This window comes from Typopeltis vanoorti, chromosome 8 (assembly GCF_054136105.1).
Source record: "Typopeltis vanoorti isolate ZY-2024b chromosome 8, IOZ_Tvanoo_1.0, whole genome shotgun sequence".
Lineage (NCBI taxonomy): Eukaryota > Metazoa > Arthropoda > Arachnida > Uropygi > Thelyphonidae > Typopeltis > Typopeltis vanoorti.
In genome coordinates this window covers 62120492-62134814 of record NC_143556.1, presented here as the reverse complement: position 1 = coordinate 62134814, position 14323 = coordinate 62120492, and the positions used below count along the sequence as shown (strand labels likewise).

Below are 14323 nucleotides of genomic sequence, written 5' to 3'. Positions count from 1 at the left end.
AAAAAAGAAAAAGACCCCCTCCCTCACTACCCAGATAGTTTCCCATCCTAATTTAAATCAGCATATCCAATACCTTAACCGCCACTCATGAGATGATTCTGAAAGTTTTTTTACTTGGCTATACTACAGATTGAAGATGTCAAGAAATTAGGCTAATGACGTCACATCAGTTGCCTTAGTATCCTAGTACTGGTTGAGTGGGCCTCCCTCAATGAGTTTGTTGACTCCATATCGGTTACCAAAATAATAATGATGAAAGCACACATCCTTTCAGATGTGTATAATGCAGTGCATTATAGGAAATCCACTGCCCAGACCAGTTTCGACTTTTATTGAGGTATTTTAAGTGTGGGGATACCTCTCTAAAAACTCTGAGCAATCTACAAGATCACTCCAAATCTTACTGAGTGACCCTAAAGGATCACTACTAAACTCATTACTCCTGACCTAAATCACTCCAAGGCAGGAAACTCAATGGTGGTTCCACCCAGCGACAGGCAAAAACACGCCACCACATAGAACCTCTACCCCCCCCCCCCAGAAGTAAGCAAACCCACTGAATTAATAAATGTCATCAATAGGAGCCAGATATCTGGAAAAGTTACCAAGGTTAAAATCATGCAGAATTCATATATTACCCATATAAAAGTAATCAAAAGTTTCACATCTTATTAAAATACTCTTGATTAGAGATAGATGTTGAAAGGTTTTTTTCATTTGGTTATACTATAAATTAAAGATGTCAAGAAATTATATTCTTGGTTTAATCCTTTAAATCAAGCGTAAGCAAACAATGAGAAGGTATCCCTTGCTAAACGCGGGATTTGATTAATGCATGGTCGAAATTAATTGCGACAATCCCTTTATATACGTGGAAAGAGTTTTAATTAACTTACCTTTATATTTACCATGCAAAAACATGCAGGCCTTGAGGAGTATTTCCTGGCTGAGAGAAAAAAGTCGTGAGCATGACTATGTCATTTCTCCCATTAAGCATTAAGATTGGGTGTATTACAAGCTTCAGTTGTTCTGCTGTATTTACAAATTACATTCTTCTTAAATTTTTTCATCAAAAAAGAATTTCATCCAAATTCTCTTAATAATCTATGTGAGAATGTGAAAGTTATATTTTTTTCTACCAAATATGACACCATTACTAAAACCCATGGACATGGATGTCATTGTAGGTTTCAAAGCCTATTTTCTTAAAAAATACATTCTCAAAGGGTGGAAACAACAACAGGAGAAATTGCGATTACGCTCCAAGAATTTTGGAAACATTTTAACATTAAACACGCAATTGAAAATATTTATGACTCGTGGGAGCAAGTGTCTTCTAGCTGTGTGAGAGCTGTTTGGAAAAACCTTTTGCCAGAATGAATGTGCTAATGATTTAGGTGATTTTCAAAATCCTGTGAACAACATGGTTTGTAGAAATCGTTGTAACTGGTGAAGACCTTGGTTTTGATGTGTTGATGCAGACGATGTTAAAGAATCATTGGATTCAAATTGAAAAGATTTCAGCGACAGCTATCTTCTTGAAATTGAACAACAACGTGCATATGAAGATAACGAACAAATGGAATGTGATTTTGTAATTATATTAAAGATTGTTATCTCCTTCCAAAGGAGATAACAATCAAGAACTGGATGGAATATTTCGCAGTTTAGAATTGCTTAAGCAGCAAGTAATGGATATGGATCCAGATGTTAATCGAAGAATGCTTGTTTTTGCCGAGGTCTAGAGAGTCATTTTGCTTTGGTTGTTCAAACTGTTCAAACGACTCTTGATAACTTTTTTTGATAAAAAATTGCAGTAACTAATGTAGGCACAAGCATTTAATATTTACATATAATATTAAACATTTACTTTGCATTCATTTCATTTTTTATCTTTCCTAAAAAGAGTACCATATAAAACTAATCATTAATACAGTAATCGATCATGACGAATTGTAATTTTTACCATTGATTATTATATTTGATTAATGTGATTTTGACATACACAGTAACATCGAGGGATTAATTAATCACGTTAATCAAGGGATACCTGTATCTTCACGACTAGGCTACTTGTATATAGAGCCTAATGACCAATACTAAGGCCGTTGATGTGAAGTTAGCCTCTTTATGCAACTAGCCCTGTTGTGAAGACTTCATGCAGAAACATTTTTTGCTTGCACTTGGGTAAAGGATTAAACCAAGAATATAATCATATCACCATATTATTAAAATATTCTGGATTGAAGATAGTAAAAAGGTTTTCTACCTGGTTAGTAAGTAAATTACGCTAAAAAAGAAATTATGCTTTTTTTTAATCATTTACCCAGCACTACTTTGCACACAACCTTTGTTTGCTCAAGTAAAGAATTAAAACAACATCATTTCTTGCCTAGTGAAGATACTTCACATGCAAACTTTGTTTGCTCATCATCAAATTCTTGACGTGTACCTACAGGGGGTGTACAGGATACTATGATAGTATTATATAGAAAGTTACACCATTACTATCTTCCTATTAACAATTCTCCTCCAAATTAATCTGTTATCTGTCAAGATGCCATTATTATCAGATCTTATATTTCTATCTTCTGAGGCACTTTTTACTGTATTAGTCCACCTAGATCTTGGTCCCCTTTCTCCCAAGCAGCTATTTACACACGAGGCCGCCCCCTGCTACCATCCATCCTAATACTTGTAGTTTCCCTAGTTTCCCTGCATTGATACACTGACTTGTTCAGAGAACAACATTTTCCTCTCCAGATGCCTACATCCTTCCTCATTCAAGTGCAAGCCATCTCTCGCAGACACTTCCTTTCTGTCCTTGAGTGCCTTCCAGACATCCATGTAATTCAAGCCTCTCTTTCAACACATTCTGGCCATTATACCATTCATTATTATACCTGGGCAACACACTCACTATCTTCTTTCTCTCAGTCTTCTTCCATACAACCTCTAGCATGAACTCAGATCTCTTGCCACCTGATTCACACTGCCTCTCAAGTCATTTGTGTCCCACCATTACAGTCATCTCATTCACTATTTTTCTATTCACTTTCTCTCGTTTCCTCTCTTTCACTGGTTCTTCTGTTTTCTCCCTTCTAATATTCTCATAATTTTCTCACTCTCACAAACTCACTCACTCACTCCTATTCTGATGCACTTTGCATTTGTTGTTTCTAGTCCATTAATCTCTTCTTTTCTACCACCAATAGCACTCCACCTCCCTTTTTACCCTGTCTATCATCAGGAAATACATCATACCCTTCCATCTCTATTCCTGTCAGGATGTCATTCTCATCCAACCATGTATCACTTATTCCAATAATTTGTGGGTGAAAGATGTAATCAATGCAACCATTTTATTTCCTCTTGTTTTACCCTGTCTATCATCAGGAAATACATCATACCCCTCCATCTCTATTCCTGTCAGGATGTCATTCTCATCCAACCATGTATCATGGGTGAAAGATGTAATCAATGCAACCATTTTATTTCCCCTTGCAGGCCATCAAGTCTCCATACATCAATCACACCTCTTACCACTCTGTTTCTTCCTTGCTCACTTGCATCCCCCCCCTCTCTTCTAACACTTTCTTCTTTGTTCCCCCACTTACCTGTCATTCTGTCATTTCTTCATCCCTGGTTCCTGAATTATCTTGCCTTTCTCTCGTTTCCTCTCTTTCACTGGTTCTTCTGTTTTCTCCCTTCTAATATTCTCATAATTTTCTCACTCTCACAAACTCACTCACTCACTCCTATTCTGATGCACTTTGCATTTGTTGTTTCTAGTCCATTAATCTCTTCTTTTCTACCACCAATAGCACTCCACCTCCCTTTTTACCCTGTCTATCATCAGGAAATACATCATACCCTTCCATCTCTATTCCTGTCAGGATGTCATTCTCATCCAACCATGTATCACTTATTCCAATAATTTGTGGGTGAAAGATGTAATCAATGCAACCATTTTATTTCCTCTTGTTTCTGATACTTCTAGCATTCGTATATGAACATAATAGCTCATTCCTCGTTCGAGGCTAGCTGGTGAACGGTCGTGCTATCGGAGAGCTCCTGAGAGATTTGTGTTTTTTGTTGATTTATTGGTGTTTTGGATTCAATTTAATGGACTTAAGTGTTTAATTTTGGTATATTATTAGAGCTTTATTAACGTGGTTAGTGTACTAAAGTGTTTTATAACATAATCTATGTTGGAAGTCGCCGCTAGATGAATTCGTAATGAGTAGTGTTCGTGCAAGCTCCAGATAAGATAAGTATCATTTTCAGTTATCGATACAAATTACTTAATATTGTGTAGTTTTGTTTTGTTTGCCTTGCGTATTTTAGTGCGTCTATTTTTGGTGTGTTATAACGTTTAATTTGACAAAACACGTTACAGATAAATATGGCACCTGTGCGTAGGAAAATGGCGGCCAGTAATGAAGGTTCGCCATCGTTATCAAAGAACGGTAGCATAAAAGAAATGAGTCAGTGTACTAGCTGTGAAACGTACGCTTTGCGGAGTGCGGTCGGAGTGTGGTTAGATGATGATAAAGGTTTGAATGTGTGTAGAAAATGTAGGGAGAATGCGGAATTGAAGTGTATTTCGGATCGTGAGTGTGATATTTTTGTCAACCTTCAAAATGAAGGAAATAGGGATATGACAAGAAACGGCAAGGTTGTACATGAAAATTGTGAGAGTGTGAATGTAGAAAGTGTGAATGATAGTATAAATGGTTTCTCAGAGAACAAAAAAGATGATATAGATGCATTGAGTGAGATCGCGTTGTTGAATAGTGCGATAGAAAGAGCAAAACAGCAGCTAGAGTGCATGAACAAAAGTAGACTGAATGAACCAAGCAATAATAAAAGGTATGACAGGAAAAATAGACGTATGAATGTGAACATGAACAAAATGAAGGATAGAGTGCTGTATGGAGACTCGTTAGTACGAGGTGTGTTAGTAGAGGATTTGACAAAATCGTACCAACCTGGTGCGACCATAAAGGACGTAACTGCGTCTATTAGAGAGCAAAAGGAAAGGGTGAAAGAAATGATTGTTGTGGCAGGTACGAATGATTTGAAAGGAGATAAAATGGAAATGATAGAAGACCTGAATGAATTGTTTGAGGTAGCAAAAGAAAAGAGTGAGAGAGTTAGAATGATTAGTCTTTTGCCACTGTATGACAGTGAAATGTTTAAAAGGAGGGCTATAATTGCAAATGACTTTATGCGTGGGTTATGTATGACGAGTGGTGTGGAATTTGTGGATGTGTGGAGTGAGTTTGATGGGCGAAAGGATCTATATAAGATGGATGGCTTGCATTTGAATGGTTACGGTGTAAGAAGACTTGAGAAAGTGTTGCTGAATGTAGTGGATGTGCAGAATCAGGGAAACTAGATTTGTTAGGGGGGGGGGGAGTAGAGATACAGTCCTTATGGAGGCAGTTGAATGTAAGAATGAATATAATATGCCAGAGCAAATAAGGACAACAAATCTGAGTGGGATAGTTAATATAAGGCATCAAGGTGGGGTAGGGGCTAATGGGGGTCTTAAATTCATGTACACTAATACTAGGAGTATTAGGAACAAGAAGGAAGAGTTTTTGGCCATGGTTGGCACTTCCAGACCACAGGTTATAGGTATTAGTGAAACATGGCTGACTGTAGATGATATAACTAGTGGGATTGAATGTGATGGGTATAGTGTGTTCAGGAATGACAGAGAGAATAAAATGGGGGGAGGAGTATTGTTGATGATAGCTGATGAGCTCCAGCCAAGGAGAATAGAAGTTGAATTGCAGGATAGAGAAAAGATCACATTTGAGGCCATTTGGTGTGAGATTGTGGCTAGCAGAACTAAATATACAATTGGGTACTGCTATAGACCAGGTGATGGAAAAGATGGTGGTGACAGTATGCACAAGCAAATAGAAGAAATTGGTGGAAGGAGGGTGATTATTATGGGAGATTTCAACTATGGTCGCATTGATTGGAGTGAGGAGAGGACACACGGGAGGAAGGAACTGGATGTTATGCGGTTATTAAGGGATAACTATCTGCGACAGCATGTAATGGAAAATACTAGGGGTCAGAGAGTGCTTGACCTAGTAATTACATCTGAGGATTTGGCTGTAACAAATATGACCACATTGCCACCAATCGGTGAGAGTGATCATAGGGTCTTGACTTGGGAGGTGGCTAAAGGTGTAGAATTTTCAATTAAGACAGGGTACATGTGGAATTATCGGGTGGGAAAGTATGACAAGCTTAGGAGTTTGATTGGTTCAGTGCCATGGCATGTACAACTGCAAGGACTAGAAGTTGATAGTGCATGGGAGGTAGTTAAGAAGTGCTTGCATGAAGCAATGGCTGACTGTATACCTAGAGTCCGAATAATAAATCAAGTAGGGGTTAAATGGATGAATAGCACCATTAAGCTTGAGTTGCAAAAAAAGAAACAACTATGGAGGGAATTTAAGGAGAAGGGTGACCGGCAGGCACATGAACGGTATAAAGCGCAGGCCAGAAGGGTGACGAGTGTGGTAAGAAAACCAAAAAAGGATTACGAAAGAACATTGGCCATGCAGGCTAAAGAGAATCCTAAACAGTTTTTTAGATATGTAGCAAGTAAAAGAAAAAATGTACATGGCAGATTGATTTTAAAGAATGCCGATGGTAGGGAGGTAACTGAATCAGTTGAGATAGTTGAGTTACTGAGTGAGCACTTTGCAAAAGTATATCATCCAGGTGGTGACATTGCAGAAACGAATAAACCAGTAGATTATACGGGAATTGTGGTTAATGAAGTGGAGGTGAGTAGTCTATTGCATAACCTCAATGTCAATACATCTGTGGGATTGGATGGTATACCAGCTCGTGTTGTACGAGAAGCAGCTAAAGAATTGTCAGTACCCTTGACCATTTTGTTTAATTTGAGTCTCGGGTCTGGGTTAGTCCCGAGCGGGTGAAAAGAGGGGAAAATAGTTCCACTGCATAAAGGTGGTTCCAAGACTGCTGTTGTAAATTACCGACCGATTAGCATATCAGGAATCATTGTCAAGTCTTAGAGAAAATAATCAAGAGGAAAATACAAGATTGGATAGAAGAAAATGGGATACTGTATCGGGGACAGCATGGTTTTGTGAAGGGTAGGTCATGCCTCAGTAACTTGCTCACGTATTATAACACAGTGACGGCTGAACTGGATAAGGGTAATGGGTTTACAGTGATTCTACTGGACCTTGCCAAGGCCTTTGACAGGATTCCACATGGAATTCTAATCAGTAAATTGCAGCATATGGGAATGGACATAGGGTTGGTGAGATGGATAGGAGGGTGGTTGACGGAGAGATATCAGAGAGTGGTTTACTCGGGAGTAGAGTCCACAAGACGGCCTGTGACTAGTGGTGTGCCACAAGGATCTGTTCTTGGACCACTGCTGTTTAATTTGTTCATAAATGATATAGGAAATGATCTGAGAGGAACAGTACATTTGTTTGCGGATGATGCGAAGTTGGGTAGGGCAATAGTGAATGCAGATGACGTCAAAATTTTGCAGGATGATTTGGATAGATTGGAGGTCTGGGCTAAGGAGAATGGATGTCAGTTTAATGTGGCAAAATGTAAGGTTATGCATTTTGGGATGAAAAGATTGGCGGCAGTTTACTGCATTGGTGGAACCCTGCTCCAGGAAATTGATGAGGCACGAGATTTAGGAGTGTTGGTGGATAAGGAACTGAAATTTAGGGGACACATTGCAAAAGTGACCAAAATAGCTCATCAAATCACTTGGTTGCTGAAGAATACGTTGACAAGCAGAGACAAGCAGGTTATTGTTCCTCTGTATCGAGCCTTGATAAGACCTCATCTAGACTACTGTGCTCAGATTTGGTCACCTAGGTTTCTTCTTGATGGGGAAGAGGTGGAGAGGATCCAGAGGCGAGTGACCAAGATGATAGCAGGTCTGTGGAATGAACCGTATGAGAACAGGTTGAGGATTTGTGGGTTGCAAAAATTGGTTGATAGGCAGAGGAGGGGAGATATGATTGAGACATTCAAATTACTGAAGGGTTTCTATAAAATTAATTCAGAAGATATTTTTGAGAACAGGGCTGGTTGTGGGAGGACTAGGGGACATCCATGGAAACTGGGCAAAAAGTGTGGTTAGTAAAGGTGTTAGAGCTGGGTTCTTTACTTTTAGAGTGGTGAATGAGTGGAATGCGCTCCCTGAGTCTGTGGTGGATGCTGTGACGGTGAATGAGTTTAAGGCGAGGTATGATAGATACTGTATGAATGTCAGATAGTTGTGATGAATATGATTTGGGGCCTCCCTCGATGAGTCTAATAACTCCCTGGAGTTGCCCGTAATAATAGTAATAATAATAGTAATTCCTGGATCTATGACAAGTTTCTCTGATACCACTTACTAGATGTGATATCTCTATACTTTCCTTGAGCCGTTTCTTTTTCTCCTGACTCACCTTAGACCCTTCCAACTGTTTTATGTACATCCAGGTCATCCCCTTTCCTTTTTGTCTACACACATGCATTCACATCCTCATATTCACAATCTCTCTTATGCTGTGTTTCCGTGTCCACTCTGAGTCTTTCCATTTTCCTGTTTATCTTGCACACTTGTGTATGACATAGCAGCGTACTGACTATGTTTCCTATCACACTATTATCTTTTATCCTTCTCAACAACCTCCTGGTATCCACTCTGACATTCTCCTTGTTCCCAGTCAAGTCAGTCCTCATATCCAATGCCTCAATCACTCTATTAATTTTACCTTTAGGAAAACAATCCTTGTGCATTGTCTTGTTTACTACACCTCTAATAATTGAATCGCCATACAATGCTACTCAGGTCTTTTGTTACCATTTTCATACCAACATCATTTGTTTTCGTCTTCTTTATTCTTCCATATATATCTACAATTTTCTTCATTTCACTCTGAATCTGCCACATCTCTTGTCTCATCTTCTCCAACTCAGCTTTCAAATCATACATCTTTTTTTTTTTTTCACTATCATTCAGATCTCACTATTTTATCACTGTCACACACACACACACACACACATCACTGTCAATCCCACTTGCCACTTGACCATTAACTGCACTCTGTTTTTGAATGTTATTATTGACCACTTTATTGTTATTTTCACTGTTTTTAATGTCATATGAATTATCATCTGCTTTATCGTCAATTGAACTTTTTTCCACACTTTCATTTCCACACATACTCTGAACGTTCACACAATCTTCAACTACTGTGGTTATGACGCCAATGTTCCCTATTCATATTTAACCTGTTCAAATTCATTTTGCCTCTTTATAAGGCTTTGATAAGTTCACACCTGGATTATTGTGTGCAGATTTGGTCTCCCGTGTTTCAAGGGGATAAAGAAGCTGTGGATAGGGTGCAAAAAAGAGTTACAAAGATTATATCAGGATTATGGGATTTAGATTATGAGGACAGATTGCGAGTATGTGGATTGCAGCCTCTGGTTAACAGAAGAAAGAGGGGTGATATGATAGAGGTCTATAAACTTTTGAATGGGTGTTATAGGATATTAACTGATAAAATTTTTCTTTATATGGAAGGTGGGGAGAGAACACTGGGTCATCCATGGAAGTTAAGTTTGTTCACAGTCAAGAGAGGGGTAAGAGCTAGGTTTTTCTCCCAGAGAGCAGTGAGTGAGTGGAATAATTTGCTCTTAGGGATAGTGAGTCCATCTAGTGTGAATGAATTTAAGGGAAGGTATGATAGCTGGTTTGGGTGATTTATAGCTTCCCTCGATGAGTCCTTGACTTCCTGGAGGTCTCAGATAATAATAATAATAATATTTAAGCAAGCCTTATAAGCAATATTATAAATATGCTGATAGTATTAGGGTATATTTATACTGTTGGAATGAACTGGTTCCAGTTTCAAATTGCTGGTAACTGATGATTAGTGGATGACAGATCTTATTAAATTAATGAAATTTAATTAGATCTTATTAAAATAATGAAACATCGAACCACTTCTGGCATAATTGGAATGCACTTCTTATTTTGCCTCACATTATTCAAAGTGCACCTTTTTTAGATGATTATCTTAGTTTACTCATTTCCAGACTTTTTTTCACAAGTGTTCATCTTGGTTTCTAATTAATTATATTAGACATATTATTCTGCATTTATAATCTCTTAATCTTTGAGTCCCATATTTAGAAAGGAAGTACATAATTTATTAATTTCAATATCTGTGATCTTACTTGATTATTTCTTTGCATGTGAATAAGACATGTTACTATTCTATCAGATTACATTCTTATGTTTTTTTTGTTTTTATTTCTCTCATTATTTGTTGCAGGGCCACCCAAGATTAGTAAATGCCTTGTCAAAATTATATTCAAAATTAATTGGCCATGACATTAATCCTCAGAAAGATATTTTAATCACTGTGGGAGCAGATGAAGCTATTTACTGTGCTATTTTAGGTCTTATTAATCCTGGAGATGAAGTATGAAACTTATTCATTGTAATTACTGAATAGAAATTTATTAGAAACTGATATTTAAAAATGGTGATGACCATTAGAAATCTTTAAGTAACAAAAAATTAAAATGTTAAGTTAGTTATGAAATTATTTCAATTGTTCATTCTGTATTATTTCAAGAATTTTTTTTTTATATTGTAGTGAAAATGTTAAGATGCTATTTATTTATTTAGTGTATGATGTAACAGTTGTGGGACCCATGCAGGTATGTATGGCACAATCCTATAAAACAGTATAATGTTGTTGATTTAATGTAATTTTATCTGTATATTGCATGTGCTATGGTTGATTTGAGGAATGAAAAAAAAAAACATTTCTGGAAGGAAGGACCCTTTCACCTCTATAAGACCTAACTGATCTTTAGTAGAAAACAGGACAGCTGAAAGTTGTCATTGATAGAGCTTTGAATATACAGATTTGATGACCTTGGTATTTCAGATCTTTAGTATTCTACTATTCTGAGCTTTCATGGACTCAGAAGACTCATGGAAAGTTCTTACTCTCTACAGACTACATATATCATATCCTACTTTAAATATGTTACTTTAAGTATGCTTAGTGCTCATGCACTTCCACCCATTTTGGTAATGCATTCTACTTGCTCACTATTCTCCACTTTGCTGAGAGCTTCTGCATGTCCAGATTTGGGGATGATGATCCCAACTCATTCTCTGGATATCCCCAGGGTCTTTGCAATGTTTTTGGCTGGTATTTGTCTATCATCAAGAATCATGGCATGTACTGCATTGATGTTTTCAGATGTGATTGCTGTGAAAGGTCTTTCTGACCTGAGAACATCTGCTGTCTTGGGATGCCTAGTTTTATTCTCCATTCCAAAATCTACTCTTACTCACTTATTCATAAAACTTTTAGAGATGTCTACTTGTTCTCCCCTCATGTATTGTTCTCTGTCTCTCTCTCTCTCTCTCTTTCTTTGTGTGTCTTGCATGCACAGCACGAGGGTGTGCTGAAAAATTGTGATAATCACTATGAAGGAATTGAGGTAGAACCATGTAACTTTATTCTACATATTCCCCATGAAGTGCTATACACTTGATACTATGCTGCTGCATCATTTGCAATCCCCTGAGAAAAAAAGTCTTTCCCTTGTTGCACAAACCAGTCCTCAGCTGCAGATATGACTTCATCATCTGTGGTAAATTTTTGTTCCTTTCAAGTGTTTCTTTAAATTTGGGAATAGGACATAGTCAGATGGAGCCAGGTCTGGCAAATAGGGTGGGTGAGGCAGACATTGAAAGCCCATGTTGTGTATTGTCTGTTTGGTTTCATGAGCAGTGTGAGCAGGGGCATTGTCCTGCAAAAGCAACATTCCTCTGCTCAGTTTCCTGCAATGTTTTTCCTTCAGTACCTCCTTTAATTCCTTCAGAATTGAATAAACTGCTGGTATAAAGTTTCACCTTTTTTTTTTGAGGTATTTGGTAAGGATTACACCATCCACATCCCAAAAGACAATGGCAAGAAAGTCAACAAACCCAAAAGTCAGCAATTCCTTGCTGACTTTTGGGTTTGAAACTTCTTTGGCCATGGAGCACCTTTGTGTCTCCACTCCATTGACTGTTGTTTGGTCTCTGGGTCATAGTGATGATGCCATATCAGTCAATACGAGCCAAAAACTTTGCACCTGATTTCTCAAAATGACCCCAAATCCCTTGAGATGACAACACACATTCTCTCTTTTGGTCAGCGCCTTCAGACATTTGGGTATCCACTTTGCTGAGAGCTTCTGCATGTCCAGATGTTGGTGGATAATGACCCCCCCCCCAACTCATTTTCTGGATATCCCCAGAGTCTTTGCAATTTTTGGCTGGTATTTGTCTATCATCAAGAATCACAGCATGCACTGCATTGATGTTTTCAGGTGTGATTGCTGTTGAAGGTCTTCCTGACCTGGGGCATCTGCTGTCTCGGGATGCCCAGTTTTAAACTTGCCCAACCATTTGGCAACTGTTGGATATGCTGGGCACAATCCCCTGAAAGTCTCACACAAAGTTTGGTGAATCTCAGTTATGAACTTTTTCTTGCAGCACGAGAAACCTGATGACAGCCTACACCTCTGTGTCTTTGAATTTCTTCAAAACTTCTGACATATCTTATATATTAAAAGAAAAAGAACAAATTACAATTTGATGAAGTATGAGGTTAAAGGATTTTAAGATATCTGAAACTTATGTTTTCTCTCTCCTATCTGAAGTTTCAGATCATATTTCCTTAATCTGTTCCTCCATAGTCTAAAGACAACTTAGTCATTTATCCTAGACATTCTGTGGTGTTTTCTTATCTCTTAGATATCATTCTGATTAATGTAAACAGTAACCAGATATTCTGATCAATGCCTTGTACAATGGCACCATCCTCTCCTTGTATGTGTCAGTGTTATTTTCATGATGGCAGCAGTCTCTAGACATTCACAACTCCCAGAACTTCAAATCTGTTCACTATCATCCTCATATAACAGGGATTTTTCTCCTGGAAACTTGGGTTTTTCATGCTGCATACAGACAAATTGGCCCTTCAGAACACACACAATTTACAGACAAAAAATACTAGTGGTGGTGTACAGCAGATTGTGTTGATGTAGATGATGATGGTAATAGAGGTTCGGTGTAGTTGGTGGATGAAGTGGTGCAGATGGAGAGTTGTAGAGTAGGTGTCCTCCTTCTATGAGTCTTTGCACTCCTTGGAGGTGTCACAAAATAATAATAATAATAATAATAATATCCCTTGATTTTCTACTTCTTGTTGTGCAGAAGTTGAATAATATAATACATCTCATTCCGTTTCCTCTAGCCAAAATTGCACAGCCTTGTACCAACATTGAATTAATACTATCTATTCATAGTACCATCCCTGTTTACATTTATCTTAAAGCAACAGAATCAGAATTCTTTACATTAGAATTCTCCACTGTTGCTTTCCCCCCAATTTAACATTATCTGCAAATAATTGAATATCTTGTTTCACACTCTGAGCTGTATTATCAGTAATCCCAGACAGGGGCGCTCCATAGTGTCTGGCACCTCTATACCCCTCCCCCCAATAAAAACTCACTTTATAAAAACATATCAGTGAGTAAAAATGAATTACGAAATATATTAATTATAAGTTTATTGAACAAAAAGCAGAAATTACAAATAAAAGCAAAAGGTATAAAAAACAATAAACATACAAGAAGGATACAAAAACAAAAATAATTTGGAAAAAAAAAGTAAATAAATAATAAAATAAATAAATAATAAAATAAATAAATAATACTAACTTACAAGTATATAAAATAGGAACATATTAAACATTATTGGGTAAAGAAATAGTTAAATAAATATTTAAACAGAAAGAAAAATCACTTTGTCATCATCATCATACGTATCAAGGATTTAGGCCTAGTATGGCCTGTTCCGGCCTTAGAAGTCATCGTTGAATCGTTTAAGAGGACGTCCTGGTTTTCTTTTTCCTAATGGCTTGTACTTTAAGGCTTGTTTTGGTAATCTTTCTGTTTTCATTCTTTGAATGTGTTCCATTCATTTATATTTATATTTTTTAATTTTTTCAATTACTGGTTCTTGGTTTAATTCTTTCATAATATCTTCGTTTCTTTTGTGGTCAAATAGGGTATACTTTGCAGTTTTTCTCATAAACTTCATTTCTGCTGTTGTTAATCTTTGTTTGTCTTTTTGTTTTATTGTCCAGATTTCGCTTCCATACATTAAGACCGGTAGGGCTAATGTATTGTATACTTTTAGTCTGGTTTGTTTTTGAAC

The 14323-nt window shown here is 37.3% G+C and overlaps 1 protein-coding gene across 8 annotated transcripts in view; it reads left to right on the top strand.

Moving 5' to 3' along the window:
* LOC150104039 (kynurenine aminotransferase-like) overlaps window positions 1–14323 on the top strand; it is a 179863-nt gene that overhangs the window by 49884 nt on the left and 115656 nt on the right. For all 8 annotated transcript variants that reach the window (XM_090396703.1, XM_090396701.1, XM_090396702.1 and 5 more), the window contains exon 4: window positions 10362–10511. In XM_090396703.1, the coding sequence (XP_090252829.1) occupies window positions 10362–10511 (150 nt within the window). The remainder of the gene's footprint in view (window positions 1–10361; window positions 10512–14323) is intronic.